The 14,361-nt window shown below is 46.4% G+C and overlaps 1 protein-coding gene across 2 annotated transcripts; it reads right to left on the bottom strand.

Annotated features, from left to right (window-relative positions):
* Positions 1 to 3,149: 3,149 nt before the first annotated feature.
* On the bottom strand, positions 3,150 to 14,351 carry tars2 (threonyl-tRNA synthetase 2, mitochondrial). Of its 2 annotated transcripts, none has more exons than XM_068755402.1 (18): positions 14,339 to 14,351; positions 9,386 to 9,561; positions 9,181 to 9,295; positions 8,885 to 9,006; positions 8,549 to 8,657; positions 8,238 to 8,302; positions 8,072 to 8,150; positions 7,366 to 7,515; positions 7,176 to 7,274; positions 6,463 to 6,632; positions 6,218 to 6,380; positions 5,727 to 5,864; positions 5,453 to 5,530; positions 4,874 to 4,974; positions 3,916 to 4,017; positions 3,748 to 3,820; positions 3,504 to 3,618; positions 3,150 to 3,387 (listed from the first exon to the last, which is right to left on the bottom strand). In XM_068755402.1, exons 1-18 carry the CDS (start codon positions 14,342 to 14,344, stop codon positions 3,245 to 3,247), a joined length of 2,004 nt encoding a protein of 667 aa, XP_068611503.1. In that variant the 5' UTR covers positions 14,345 to 14,351; the 3' UTR covers positions 3,150 to 3,244. The 2 variants fall into 2 exon arrangements, with proteins under 2 accessions (XP_068611503.1, XP_068611496.1); XM_068755395.1 differs by lacking the exon at positions 14,339 to 14,351 and adding an exon at positions 10,153 to 10,246.
* Positions 14,352 to 14,361: the final 10 nt, after the last annotated feature.

Below are 14,361 nucleotides of genomic sequence, written 5' to 3'. Positions count from 1 at the left end.
CTGATGTTTTGGGGTAAGAGCAGAAAGCACTGATTCTGCTGTTTTACAGTTAAAGTCTGCGATTCGGTTCAGTTCAGCACTGAAAAGAAGCCACTCGGACTCAAACCAGCCGGATTGGAACTTTGCTCCTCTGATCGTGCCCGTGCCGATCGGATCGGTCATGTGTTCGCGTGAACAGCATTTATCTCAGCCCACCTGTCGATCAATGCAAACAGCCCCGGTGATATCCCCTCAGGTGGTCTGTCATTTATCAGCCCCCATCTAAACACCAGTGGAAGGAAGGCCGTGTGTGTGTGTGTGCGTGTGTGTGTGCGTGCGCGTGTCTGTGTGTGTGTGTGTGTGCGTGCGCGTGTGTGTGTGTGTTGTAAAGAGACCACCCGAGGGTCTGGCTGGGTCACTGTCACTGTTTGGCTCTCAGCCCTTTAGATCTGCTCTTATTGTTCTCTGAGGCCGTCCAGGTCGTCGTCGGCGTTCCCCGTCTCTGCTCAGCTAACTTTTAGCCCCCCCCCCCCACCCTAAAACACACACAGAGTATGGTTATTTATAACAGAGTGGAAGGGAGAGGCAACCCGCCCTCACAGGGCCTATTTCTGGAGGCTGAGCCTTCAATCACTCAGGCTGACAGTTTCTCAGCGATACCAGCGGAACAATACAGAACAGCCCGTTTATCTTCCTCTGGCCAGTCCGTTCGGCTGCTGCCCCCCCCCGCCCGGGTCACCGCCACCCTGCCTCCCGACAGGAAAACTGGACTTCCAGGATGACAGTCGTGTAAAAACCTGTCACTTATAACAACTGATGCTGCGCTGCCAAGAATGCTTCACTGATGGGAAACGTGTTTCCATTGACGTATTTCAATGCGTGTTTTGCGGCTTCGGGTCAGAAGAGGTTCGTGGAAACGTCATCGCTCTGTACAGCTTTTTAACGGTTCACTTCAAATTCGCTTAATGATCAGGTGGAAACGCGACTGCTCTCTCAGAGAGCACAGACCTCCGCCAAGCAGCTCATTTCCCCCCCCTAATTGGATTTACACCGTCCACATGGTGATCTGGATCATCATCAAAAGGTTAGAAATTGTTCTTGGTGTCTTTATACACCAACCATAAAAAGTAAAAGTGTATCAGAGTTGATTTGTATTTTTAACTGATTCTTTCATCCGTAAATGGGGTTTTCAATTTTAAATGTTATATTTTTTCATAATGTCATTCTGGATCCGATCCAGATGGAATTCGGCGGTGAGATAGAGGCCCCCCTCCCTACACGACTGCGTCAAATTCAGTAAACATCGGTCAATAATCAACCGAGATATTGAGGAACACAACTGCAATGTTACTGAAAATTTCAAAGTGATCCAGAATCCAGGATCTCTTCTGAATCATCATCAAGATTTAATAACCTGTTTCTGGAAAGATTCCCAACATTTCCTGAAGATCCGTCTGCAACGTTTTGAGTTGTTTTGCTGACAGACAGACAGACAAACACACAGACCAACGGCGGCGAATACATAACCCCGCGCTGGCAGAGGTATCGTTTAAAAGCACTCAAAACGTTAACAAACCTGCCTCTTCGGTTCAGGCCCGTGTGGCTGGGGTGTAATCAATGAATAATCGATTCATTGATTAGCCGTTTGACAGAAAATTTTACCTCTTTGACAAATCTAAGCTAAAATGTTGAGGCTTGCTCTTATAGTTTCACAAACTGTCCGTATTTGGGGCTTCTAGACAAACAGACAAACAGAGACAACCACTGGCAGTGTGAACGAACCAAAGCTCCAGAGGGACATCCGATTAATCATCATCAATAGTTGTATTCCAGGGCCTGTCGGATTTAACAGAGGGACAGTTCTTGATGCTTTTCCCATGGCTTTTCTGAGATCACAGTGCTGCAGATATCCATCTGTGCCCCCCCCCCCCCCCGTATTAATCCTATTTATTGTCCCACTATATAATGTTTACTGGCTCATAGCGGCTTTCTTTTCCTGTAAACCCCTTTGGCTAAACAACCATTTCCTACAAACTCTGTGCGACTGAATGAAGGGCTGCTGTTTGTGTGTGTGTGTGCGTGTGTGTGCGTGTGTGGCAGTGGTGCGATAGAGAAGAGCAGTGGGAAAGTGAGACGTTCGAAGGGAGCCTGATATTATCTATCAAGTTAAAGATTAAAGTGTTTACTGGAGCTAATGGTGCGTGTCATCACTACGCAACTCCTGTGTAATGTGGGCCGGTCAGCGGTGCCGTCTGACTGTTATCTCCTCGTTTTGCCCAGAGAGTTTAACGCAGGACTGATACAAATACTAATGTGGTGTGATGTGAGGAATAAATCAGCGAGACAAGAAGGGCGTAGTCTGAAATGCACGATTCCAAAAAGCTTGTTGTACTTGTCGCCATTTCCTCTTTTGCTATTTGGCTCATTAACTTGAGACCAACATGTTGCCTAATTTGGTCTAAAACTAAATATCTCAGACTAACGGGGCACACACACACACACACACACACACACACACACACACACACTCACACATCTCAAGAGGAACTGGATCTATACGAACTCCACGCAGATAGGAATTCAATCTGGAACCTTCTTGCTGTGAGGCGACAGCGATAACCACTGCGCCACCAGTCAATACATCTCCAACACAGTAGTACCTGCATATCTTAATAAGCTATAAGATGTATTTTATTTTGGGTGTATTGGCACTTTAATTCAGGTCTTCTGTAAACTCCTCCATTTAGGATTACTCCGTTCCAGCCTGTCAGGAAACAGGAGCGGTCAGTGTTGTGACCATTGTCGTTTCTCTCTCATTTAAAAGGGAAAAGTCTCCGACCCCTGTGGCCTTTACCGTTTCCACTAAACACGCACGGAAACAGCCGGGCCCGACATCGCTGCTCCCTCTCCTAATTTAGTCAAAATGCCTTCCAAGGCATCCCTTTCTTTAAAGGTTAGCATTGTTTTCATATTCCGATATCATTACACAGACTTACATAAGCTGGGGGGGGGGGGGGGGTAATATATATTTAATGGCCTAAAGGTCACAAACTACGCTGTTGCTGAGTAAAGCAGACATTGACGTCAAAAAGGCCTTAAATCTTTCTCTGCACTAAATATTATTCAATGCCTTTAAGGACAGACAAAAATAAGAACAAAGAATGGTTTTTTTTATTTATTTTTTACTTTTAATAAAGATTTTAGTTCATACAGTAACAGGCTGAACGTGTAAGAAAACATTTACATAATTTTCAGAAGCGATTCATCAAAACTCGTCCAGATTGCTCCTGGAGTCCCGGAGCAGTGTGAGGGACATCAGCACCTCCTCCGTCGGCCTCCTGCCCAGCTGTTTACCTCCTCTGCTCCTTACGCTCACGGTTCCACTCTCACTCTCCGCATCCCCCACCACTGGACAAACACAAACACAACAATCAAGTGTCACAATGAGGGAACGTCCACAGCGGTTTCAGGCAGACAGCTTTTGATTAAAACGAGCAGCAACTATCACGTTGTCATCTTTTTACCAAACGTGTAGTTGTACCGGCCCAGCTGAGCAGAACGAATCTTCTTATTTAAGGTTGCTCGCCGATCGTCATTGAAATCAGCCATGAAGCCCGCTTCACGGAACTGCCGGACCACCTTAAAAGACGGGAGGCGCTCGTTTCAAGATGGTATCTGCGCTGAGCTTCTCGCATCACTGAGCAGATTAATAATGACAGAATGACGAAGCACACTGGGTGAACTGCAAGGCAATCGAGACGGACTGACCTTCCTGCCGTACGTCTCGTTGTCGCCACCTATAGGTAGAACCATGATTTGCGCCGGGGACAGCCACAGCGGCCTGGGGTGAGGCAGAAAGATGGAGGTGAGGGGGGGGGTCAGGGTGCGCCGATTAAAACGCACTGGACTCTGCGGGATCAGGGTGAGGACGCTCACCATTTCCCTCCGAAGCTTTCAGCCAGTATAGCAATCATTCTCTCCAGGGACCCCAGCACCGCCCTGTGGATCATCACCGGCCTGTGGAAACGTCCGTCTCCACTGAGAGACGGTGGAGACGAGCATCAAGCAGCGGAGTGGCAGTTTGTCAGCAGCGAGCCTTTAATGTCTCCGAGATGAATGGAGCACGGTGCAAATCGATGAGCACGAATGTATTATGGAAATATGGATTTCTGCATCGCGGTGCTAAAGAACATTGAACATTGAAACAGCCATTCTTATTTTTTTTAGCCATAATTGCTTCGTTAATAGCTTTTACAGAAAGTGGAAAAAGTCCATTATGAACTATTTTTACAGAACTATTTCGACAACTAACAATACACAACTAAAATCGTGTATTGTTGTAGATAGAAGTATTCTGTAAGGCTTAAATAATCTAACACTGGAGTGAAAACCGTTGACCTGATGGATGAAGTGCCGATCAATCAGTGAAAGGATGGTCTGACTGGTCGGCACCAGAATAACTAGTCTGTTAAAATAACGCAGGGATCTCGGATCGGTGGAAATTGCAGAAATCCAACTTTAAAGGGACTTTGGCGGATTCTCGTTGCAGAAGTTTGAAGTAGCCTTCATTTATGACATACTTTGTTGTGTTTTGTTTTCTCTGAATTATTCCAGGTTTAAACTTCTGTTTAAATGTCAGGAAAATGATTGATTAGGGGCATCCCTGGAGGAAAGCAGGGTGGCCTCATGAGACAAAATTAGGTTAAAGGCAGGAAAAGAAACGGAGCCTTTCCCCGGACACACTAATTCAATAGAGGCCTAATCTTTCATGGACAAATTTGGTTCCAGTGAAGCTAAGACACAGAAACTCGGGTTAATCAAGGACATGCTACCAAAGTGGCAACGTGAAGAATTACGATTACAACACGTGTGGATGCTGAAATTCCTGACTCACCCCACATACTGAAGGTCGAATCTGATTGGCAGCTGGAAATCCAACTGGATTGTGGCACACTGGTGCTGTCTGCCAACGGAATCTTTAATCCGGATGTCAATCTGTGTTGAAACACGTGGGAGGGTGTTAGCCTCACGCTTCCATGGTGCTGATCAAACCAAAATCTGCCCCCCCTCCCCCATGACCGCTGGGGACAAACTGGGTCTCTGGGTAACGCTAGCAAAGACTCTCTCAGTCAGGCTGATACAGATAACTGTGGAAACACACCCAAGCCAGAAGGCTGTAAACGTTTGTTTGTTTGCCTACGACCCCCCCCCCCCCCCCCCCCCCCCCATGTGCTGCATCATGAAGCATCTGCCTGAAGCCGACTCCCTCTTGCCGTTTAACAGAGTGGTATCGATCGGATCCGGGACAGTGAGTGACTCTCGCTTTGTTCTTTTTAAATGGGCTTTTAGCAGAAATGATATCACTGAAAATGTAGGAAGTGAGCAGAGGACCAATCACGTCTCTGTTAGTGGATGCTGGGACAAATGATGATCAATAAGTTGCAGCTTCCTTCACTGCCCCCTCCCACCTGACCTTTGGGCCGTAGAAGGCGCCGTCTCCCGGGTTCAACTCCCAGGATTCACCAAACTGCTGCAGACTCTTCTCCAGCTGCTGCTCGCACAGCCGAGTCCAGGAAGCAGATGGAGAAAGTAAAGTCAGGGATACTTCAGCCAACGTCTTTACTTTACCTCTGTGTGTGTGTGCGTGCGTGCGTGCGTCACTAGAACATACATCCTGACACTGGTATTAATGGTTCACGCCATCACGTCATTGCCTCTGACTGCGGTGAGCGGAGTGTGTCGCTAACCTGCTCGGCGCCATCCCACTGCTCAGGCTCCCCCAGGAACGGCGTCGGACGCGTGGACAGGAGGCCGTGGAACGAAAACCCAAACACTTGGTACACACTTCTCACAAAGTCCAAACAGGCCACGATCTCGTCTTCCAGCTGGAGAGGAAGAACGGAAAGAGCCGAGAACAAGGTCAAAAGGGGGACAGAATGCTGTCTAATTACACAGGGGGGGGGGGGGGGGGTGAGACCTTTCCTCTATTATGAAAGGCGTTTATATATTAACATGTAAAGGCAGAGATTGTGACGATCCCGAACGCACAAGCTGAAATGTGTGTCGATTAAACTGCTGTAATCAAGAATAATTAACCCCGCGAACGTCCACGCCTTCTTCCTTGACTGTATTTACTAGAACGCCTGGAAGCCTCGTTAAATTTGACTTTCAGGAGATGCTAAACCACTTAAAGCGTGTTAAAAACCAATGGATTCCTGTGCATGTGTGCTGCGTGTACCTGCTCGGGCATGCAGAAGATGTGAGCGTCATCCTGGCAGAACCGACGGACGCGGGTGAGACCGCCCAGCGCTCCGGAGAGCTCGTTGCGATGCAGCGCCCCGAAGTCGGCCCATCGCAGGGGAAGCTCCTTCCACGAACGAACGCGCTGCTCGAACATGAGGCTGAACACGAGAGGAAAAAGAGATTTAAGAAGTGTTCATGTGTGTTCTAGTTTAACAAGTGTGTGTGTGTGTGTGCGTTCACCAGTGTGCGGGACAGTTCATGGGTTTGAGCGCATAGGTCTGGGAGCCCTCTGATGTCACAGTGAACATGTTCTCGCCGTAGTGCTCCCAGTGGCCGGAGCGCTCCCATAATGCAGTGCTGTACAGAGTTGGGGTCACGACCTCTGTGAAGCCTCGTCGTCGGTATTCACTCTTCAAGAAGGCAGGAAGGAAGAAATTGTGTGTGAGACACAATGAGAGCAGGACGGGGCCGGATCGTCCCAATGGTGCAATAACTGTAAGCTAACAAGAGCAACATCCTGACAGCCGATAAGAAACGCGTACCGAGCCAGGACTGCACATGCATGACCTCCGTGCACGCGCATGACCTCTACGCATGCAGCTGAGGTGCGTGAGCAACGCTGAACATTCAGTTTCAGTTCAAGTTGCTGCAGAGCAGAACTGGACATTCAACGCAACTTGTTTTTCTATCATTGATTTATGCACAATGACGGTACCGGCAAACCTTCCCATCAGTGACGCCCATCAAACCCCACTAGTGCGGGTCATAGCGACCCAGCCGGTGAACCCCCTTCTTTTCTGGATGCCTCTGCTTGGTACTGGTGACCGTTTAAAAGTGGAACTAAAAAGCTTGAAAATGCAAATGCGCCCGTGTCTGTTACTTAAATATTACACCCTCCTATGAAGTGCTCTAATAAAGCTCTCTACTCCGGGCTGTTTGCGCATGTAGTTTACCTTCATGAAGTCAGTGAGGGTGTTGTAGATGTGGGCTCCTTTCGGCATGAAGAAGCAGCTGCCCGGACTCGCGTCATTAAAGAAGAACAGCTCCTGGTCCTGGGCAAAGCAACGAACGCATGGCAGCAACGGCCACCGCGCTTAATACCGCCAAGTGACCTTCGTGTTTGCAGCTCATCGGATCTCTTACGATTCCGATGCATCTGTGATCCCTCGCCCTCGCCTCTTGCTGCTCCTTCTCCTTCTCCAACTCCTCCTTCTTCTCTCGTGGAAAGGCCACACCTATGAGACGCGTCAAACCCGAGGCCTCTTTCTGATCGGCCAGGGCCACAGGCGACAGCTGGAATGTTAGAGACGTGGAGTGAGGAGAGGTCGGATGGAAGAGCGGCAAACAGTAAGGAGTGAACAAAGAGACGGCGAAGACTAAAAGGATAATGAGGGCCAGCCAGAGGAGGAAGGGCGGCAGGCTGTCCAATGGATGGCCGTGCGTTTGTAAAGCGCCGACAACAGGAAACCGCCCTCTGACAAACACAACATCCTGCTGCTGACACACCCAACCCCTCTGCCACTGAATCCCATCCTGCCCAGTATGAACGCTCCTCCCTCTCCCTGGATCAATAAAGACCAGGGGGATTCTGTTTACCCAGCATGCTACCCGCAGGACGGACGTCAAAAGGGTCCAAATGAAACATTCATAATTAGGGATTCAGTGACATTAATCTTTCATTATATTATGCAAACCGTGAAGCATCTTTTTATTTTTATTTTTATTTTTTAAATCAAATTATATTTAAAACAGAATGACGTAGCGCGAATGTTTGATTTCATGAGGCATAATCCAATAGATGAAATCGTCTTAAACATTCTTGAGTGATAAAGAACACACACACACACACCTGGAGCATCTTGAAGTCTTTGAGGAGGCCAGTGTGGGGCAGGAGGGGCCCACTGCTGACCGCTATGCTGTCCCCACACCTGATTCACACAGAAAAGATCCCACTCCGTTTGCGCTGGTGAGTTTATACCTCGACGCCAAGCGTGCGTCTGTGTACAAATACATGCCTGTATACTGTGAGGGTGGGGCCGTTCATCTGCTCCTCAACAAACTGCAGTCTCAGCTTATTGTTCTAGAAAAAGTGAAGCACACAGAACACGAATATCGCAGTTCAACGTGGACGACAGGTAGAGACCCTCGTGTTTGCAGGGGTCTTTAAGAGAAGAGCTTTGCGTTCAATGTGGGATAATTAAAAAGTGACACGGGTGAATTGAAGCATTCGCACGGCTCCTGTGAGGCTAGGCTATTGCAGATTTACAGATTTCACCTGTTGCGAAGGTGAATTGCGGTGGATCACCGGCACTACGGCGCTGCTGACCTTAAAGAGCTCCCGGACCTCGTCACCGTTCAGCTGCAGCCGGGACAGAGGACGCTTGAGGGCTGCAGCCTTCTTACACCTCTCCTCCACGTCAGTCAGAGACAGGTCACTGCGTTGGGATTCAGGCGAGACATTAAAGGCAGATTTCAGAACTCTGCGACTGTGTGTGTGTGAGTGTTTCTTTTTTTTTTTACGGCCGGTAGAAATGTAAAGAATGCATCTGAGGAAAAACAAAATGGGGTCGAGGTTGACCTCCCTCAAGAAAGGGAAGCTTTGCGACAAATAAAAGCACCTGGACCGTGATGGAACATCTTTGAATGAATGAATGAATCTCACCTACTGTCCAGCAGGTGGTCACAGAAGAATCCATGTTCTAACACTCCTTCTCTGCAAACCTCAGCACCAAATTCTGTCTGTAATACTCCACCCAGGACACAGGCGCCGGTCCTCCAGGCTGCCTAACAAAGGAGAAAGCCAGAGCTGGACTCAGTAGGGCCCCATTTCTGATAGAACCACCAGAGATGGGAGGATCTCAACAGCTTTTCAACTACGGACATGTGATCCGAAAGGACAGCTGAGACAAAAGCATGGACAGTCAGGCTAGCGTTGACTTTGAAAGGAAAAAGCAATACCTGTCTTCCCTCAACAGTGTCAAAACCCAGAAGACGCAGCTCACAGTCCGACTCCAGCGGCCTTCCAAGGTCCCACAAGTCTCCGTTCACTGCGCCGATCAGAGCGCCTTTCACTCTACAAGGAGGAGCAACGACCACATGACGGCACTTAAGCAAAAAAAACTAAAATAACGACGACACGTTCCCGTCCACATTACACATTTACCTGCAACTCTGAGCAACACGGAGCGGCGTAGTGATGCCAGCGGTTCCTTTTACTGTCGAGCCGTTAGCCAGTCGGATAGTGAGGCTCGCCCCCGCAGCATCAGCGCTCTTATCATTGAACTGCTTCTCCCTGAGGGACTCGAAGATCTGGAGTCTTTCGTGTAAAGATGAGTCCACCTGCAGATGATCAAGAAAGGTGTCAGTTTACCAGCACCTCACACAACTGAACTTTATGTGCACTGTAAAGAAAATGCTTTACAATGCCTCAGTGAACGGGATGCTTCTAATCAACTGGTGGAGTTTTTGCTGATATAATTGTCGTGCTGTGATGCTTAAAAGATTTGTTGTTGTTGTTTTTTTTACATACTTTTTTTTGGCTGTATTGCAGTAAAATAAGACCTCACTACACAGTCATATCTAAATTACTGAATTGAGCAAATAAATATATGAAATACCTTAATACAAAGCTTCACGGATCACAGTAAAAATGGACTTTAAAAACTGACAGCCATAACCTGAGTCACTCAAAATCACTTTTAAGCAATTACAAGAGAAAGAGAAGATTGTCAAATGTTACTCATCACAAGTCAAACCCTGCAGATCACCAAAACATAAAACGGCCACATTAAAACTAGAAGCACGGAAATGTATGTAAATATGTAGTTTTAGCTACAACTAACGCTCACTCACTGACGGGCCGCACAATCAGCCCTGCTAGCGGCTAACTCTTAGCTGTGGTCACGACACCGTAGTAACAGGCTAGCGCACCTGGCTGCATCTCCGGTGGGCGCGTAGCTTCCCGGCGGCTAGAAATCGACAGGACGCCGGCCGAAAGAGCCGCGAAGCTGCCGCGGCGAGCATAACGAGCTAAACACGCGCATTCATCTCAAACGCATGGTCAACCTTCTCCAGCGAGCGGCCATTAACACCGGAAGCACACATTTGGACAGCTGAGGGAACGTCACGACGCTGCGACATGCGCGCGCGCACCCGACGCTCCGCACGTCAGCGTGAGTCGCACGACGTTTAGACATGTTTCAAAATACGGTGAATTTTCCACGACAGGAGTTTGGCGACAAACCGAAAAACAAACAAACAAAAAAAACACTTGGCCGGTCCGTAATATAATCAGGGGACACGCTGTTAAACTGTTCAGCGACATCAGAGACTTCCACAGACACCGAATCACCATGACGTCAGGACTCATTACGAAGCTGCGCGCGCAGCCCTGTGTTTACCACGGGGGGTGAATCAGGAAGTTGTGTAATTCGAGATGGTATATTTAAGAATGTGCGAGTCTGAACAAGGTTTTAACCCAATGAAAAACAATAATTTACACATTTTAAAACCCACAATTACAATTGAAGCAGAGTCTAAAGTTTAACTTGACAAACTAAACTTCAGCTATCTTTGAATATTTTGACAAGCAATGACTTCAAAGCGAACTGATGCAACAATGACGGTAAATAGACAAATCGTTTTTGACCAGGGAATGGAATGAATTTTGGTTTTTAAGCATTTTACGCAAGATTTGGCCACCAATTACAATGCAATGAAGGACTGGACGTTTTGGATACCAGTACCATTAAACCGCCGCTTGGGGGCGCTGCAGCATTCTCTGAAAGAATAGGGCTAATTTTCATACGCACATTTAACAGTTTTGGATTTACTGTGAATGCTCCCATTAATTTTCACAACCATGGATTAGTTTTCGTCAAGGAAAACGACCAAGTGGACAAATATAGACCACTTTACTGCGGTTTGAACCAATTTCTAATAAACTATGCGTGAAATGATGGGACCACCCTAAATAGTTCTTCACTTTGTCCCAAATCAAACGTCTCACATACGTTGAAACGGTGCATCAGGAAACTACACGATTGAGCTTTTGATCAGACACATTCCCGACCAGGAGGCAGCTCTTTCATCATGTGCGTGTTTTACGATGGCACAGCGGCTATAATTGTAAATTGTAAATGCTGATTAAATCTCCCTCACATTATACTTCCTAATAAAACTCAATTGTCGTCTTTTCAATGAGGTTATGGCTAGTCCACAGAAACCCAGTCAACAGTTGCAGAATCAATATATTGAGTGAACGCTGTCCAGCTAAAGATGACTAGTTTTAGTGTTCAAATTGATTTTTTTTTTTATATATAGCTTTTCAATAACATTGCATTGTAGTGCAGTGTGAGAATTTATCACAGAAATCAAGAGTGAGAAGGAGAGAGCAATCAGTCTCATCAAGAATGAGTGCAATTTAAGAGTTGAGGCTTTTGTAAAATGACAAAGAATGAGGAAACAGCAAACCCCCAATTTGCTGCATCAAGACAGAACGCCGGCTTGTTTTAGAATCAACGGTCCAGCCACGACTAAAAACGTGTAGTAGTCGTTATCATTCTGGAAGGGAAAAATAGGCTGTATTCACCCCCGTTAACACCCCCCCCCCCCCCCCCCCACTGACTGTGACAGGAATAGAATGTGTGCATGTTCATCACACCAGAAAGGACTGGACACTTAAAACCAGTGATATACCATAATTCATGAGAACATCAGTAAGAGCAGTTTAACTTATCAGATGTATGTATACAGGCCATCAACAACTTCAAACTCAAACAGTTAAAATAGAGGTGAAAAGAAAACAGAGGTTACTTACAGAGACCAAACAGAAGTAGGTGCTTAGCGAGCGGGGGAGGCGTTTAACAACAGACTGAACCGTTTCTAGTCAAAAACCGGGTTGCTATATAGCAGATACATGAGAAGACATACAGTTTACAGAGGATGGCAGAGAGATTTGGTAACATTCTGTAGAACACGAGAACTCTGATGACGCACCAACAGTATGACGACACACGCGGTTTAGCATCTTTAGGTGGGAGCAGTTTCGAATGTGCAGTGTGTACGGACAAACTGGCGCGGTCGACGCAACTATTAAATGAGCACAGAAGACAACACTCTCTGTAACCGGACAAACACGGGAGGCTTTGAGCGGCAGCCTCCAACGTGAAAAACATTGCGTGGTACCGAGGGAGGAATTACAGCAATCGTTTCTGCACGAAAAGATCGCTAGCCTTGTGAGGACTCCTTTACTGATTCTGGGACAAAGCCATGCAACAAGATAAGCACGAGGGCAAAAGCATGAAATTAGCAAATAAACAAAAAGGGAGGAAACTGACCTAAATAATGAGAATAGCTAAATAAAACAAATTTCAAAAGAATCCCAGTAACCTCAAATGTATATGCCCCCTGATTCTCTTTGAAGGATGCCAAGGGAAATGGAAATGTGTCAATTCTATCTTGCATCTAAACACAGTGCAAAAATAAAAGTGGTACGTGTTAACGGCAAAATGAAAATGATAGCAGCTGTAAATATTTGAAAGCAATCTATGAAAAAGAAGTCAGAATGGCGCAAATAAATTACAAAAGCGCAATCCACATGATAAAGAATGACCAAATAAAATACCCCCCTCCCCCCCAGTTGAATTGAAATTCTGGATTTTATTTAAGACAGTTACATGTTGACACCTAGTAAGAGTGGCTAAAGCTGAAAAAGCTACCCCACCCCCCCCCACCCCGCCACTGCCGCCGTCTCCATGATTCAGTCTAACTTGAAGCATGCACAAGTAGACATACTGGGGGGGGAAAGAAAAAAATACAGAATAATCTTCACCCTCCTCTTCTCCATTGTGGCTTCATAAAGGAGACAGAAAGTTGCAACAGACACTACAGAAATTATTTTGGAGCTAAAGCGTATCCAAGCCCCCCCCCCCCCAATCACAGTAAATGTGGGGTGAGAGAGTTATGGTCATTGCCCTCAACAGAAAAAGAAAAAAAAGCTGGGTCACCTTAGTTTTTATATTTACAAGCTTAAAGATATACAATGAGAGAGACTGGAAGTGAGAAAAAGGTTGAGCGAGAGAGAGAGAGAGAGAGAGAGAACATTATTTACAGCAAGTACTCCGGAAGTAGATGCGTTAACCTCAGAAGCACTAATCTCATCACATCAAAGGAGATGCCATATTAGAACCCACAGCACACACTCACACACTCCTGGATAACGAGATCACCTTGGAGACCGCGCCCGCCGTCACTGCGATCTAACAGTTTTAATTTGAATTATTTGACATTTTGGGAACTGATATTATTGGCTACTTGCAAAACATTTTAATGAAATATCTGCAAGTTAAACGACACACGAGACAAAAAGCACCTCAGTTTAACACAAGGACTGGAAACAGGTCGACGGCTAACCCGAGACCAACTATCAACCTGTCTGAGTTCCAGGAGTCGTGCTGCTCGAGGTTGCCAGGCAACCACCAGAGACTCGAAGTCACTGAACCCAGCATTAAAAGCAGGGCACATAATCATTACAGCGCCTCATTTCTACACTTCGGTTTTGTATGGATTGATTGAAGTAATTAGCTATTGATTGGTGAGTTACAGCAGACGATGGCTTACTTTTCTGTCCAATGGTTAGAGTTTATATACTGCACGAACCCAACTAACTGAATACTTCATAGTTAACAGACATATATATATATATATATATATATAAGGGTACTCTTCTTATCCATTGCGCAAATACCACTTTCCCAAAATGTCAAACTGTTCCTTCAGGTTTCCTGTAAATCCCTCGAGGCCCTGCGTGTCTTTAGTTCCTCCTACGTTCTCTGTATTAACTTCAGTGTATCGTTCTTCTTCTATGGTTACGTCCCCCTTGCACCAGGCCTAACTAAACTACGATCGCCTGAACAGGGAGAGTCAGAAAACAGTGATTCATTGAGGCTGTTAAGACAACATTAACTGCTAACCTCTTAGCGGTATGATAAAATGTATGGCGATTGGGCTGGCTACCTAGCTGAAAGCACGCTTCTTTAATCATGTATTTACACACAAGCTAAGGTAGCGCTTCCATTCAGGCTAATTGACAGCGTAAAGATATCTGGGCTCATACCAGCATGGCTAACAGACACTTTG

The sequence above is a fragment of the Brachionichthys hirsutus genome, chromosome 3 (genome assembly GCF_040956055.1).
Source record: "Brachionichthys hirsutus isolate HB-005 chromosome 3, CSIRO-AGI_Bhir_v1, whole genome shotgun sequence".
Lineage (NCBI taxonomy): Eukaryota > Metazoa > Chordata > Actinopteri > Lophiiformes > Brachionichthyidae > Brachionichthys > Brachionichthys hirsutus.
The sequence above is the reverse complement of the archived record's forward strand: the minus strand, read 5'-3'. Positions and strand labels throughout refer to the sequence as shown.

Excerpts from the sequence above, each read along its gene's own strand:
- tars2 (XM_068755395.1), bottom strand. The coding sequence starts at position 10,245 with ATGCTCGCCGCGGCAGCTTCGCGGCTCTTTCGGCCGGCGTCCTGTCGA. Across the intron at positions 8,658-8,884 it reads GACCACCTGCTGGACAGTAG|TGACCTGTCTCTGACTGACG; the intron begins GTGAGATTCATT and ends ATCCCAACGCAG. Across the intron at positions 4,975-5,452 it reads GCGCCTTCTACGGCCCAAAG|ATTGACATCCGGATTAAAGA; the intron begins GTCAGGTGGGAG and ends GTTTCAACACAG.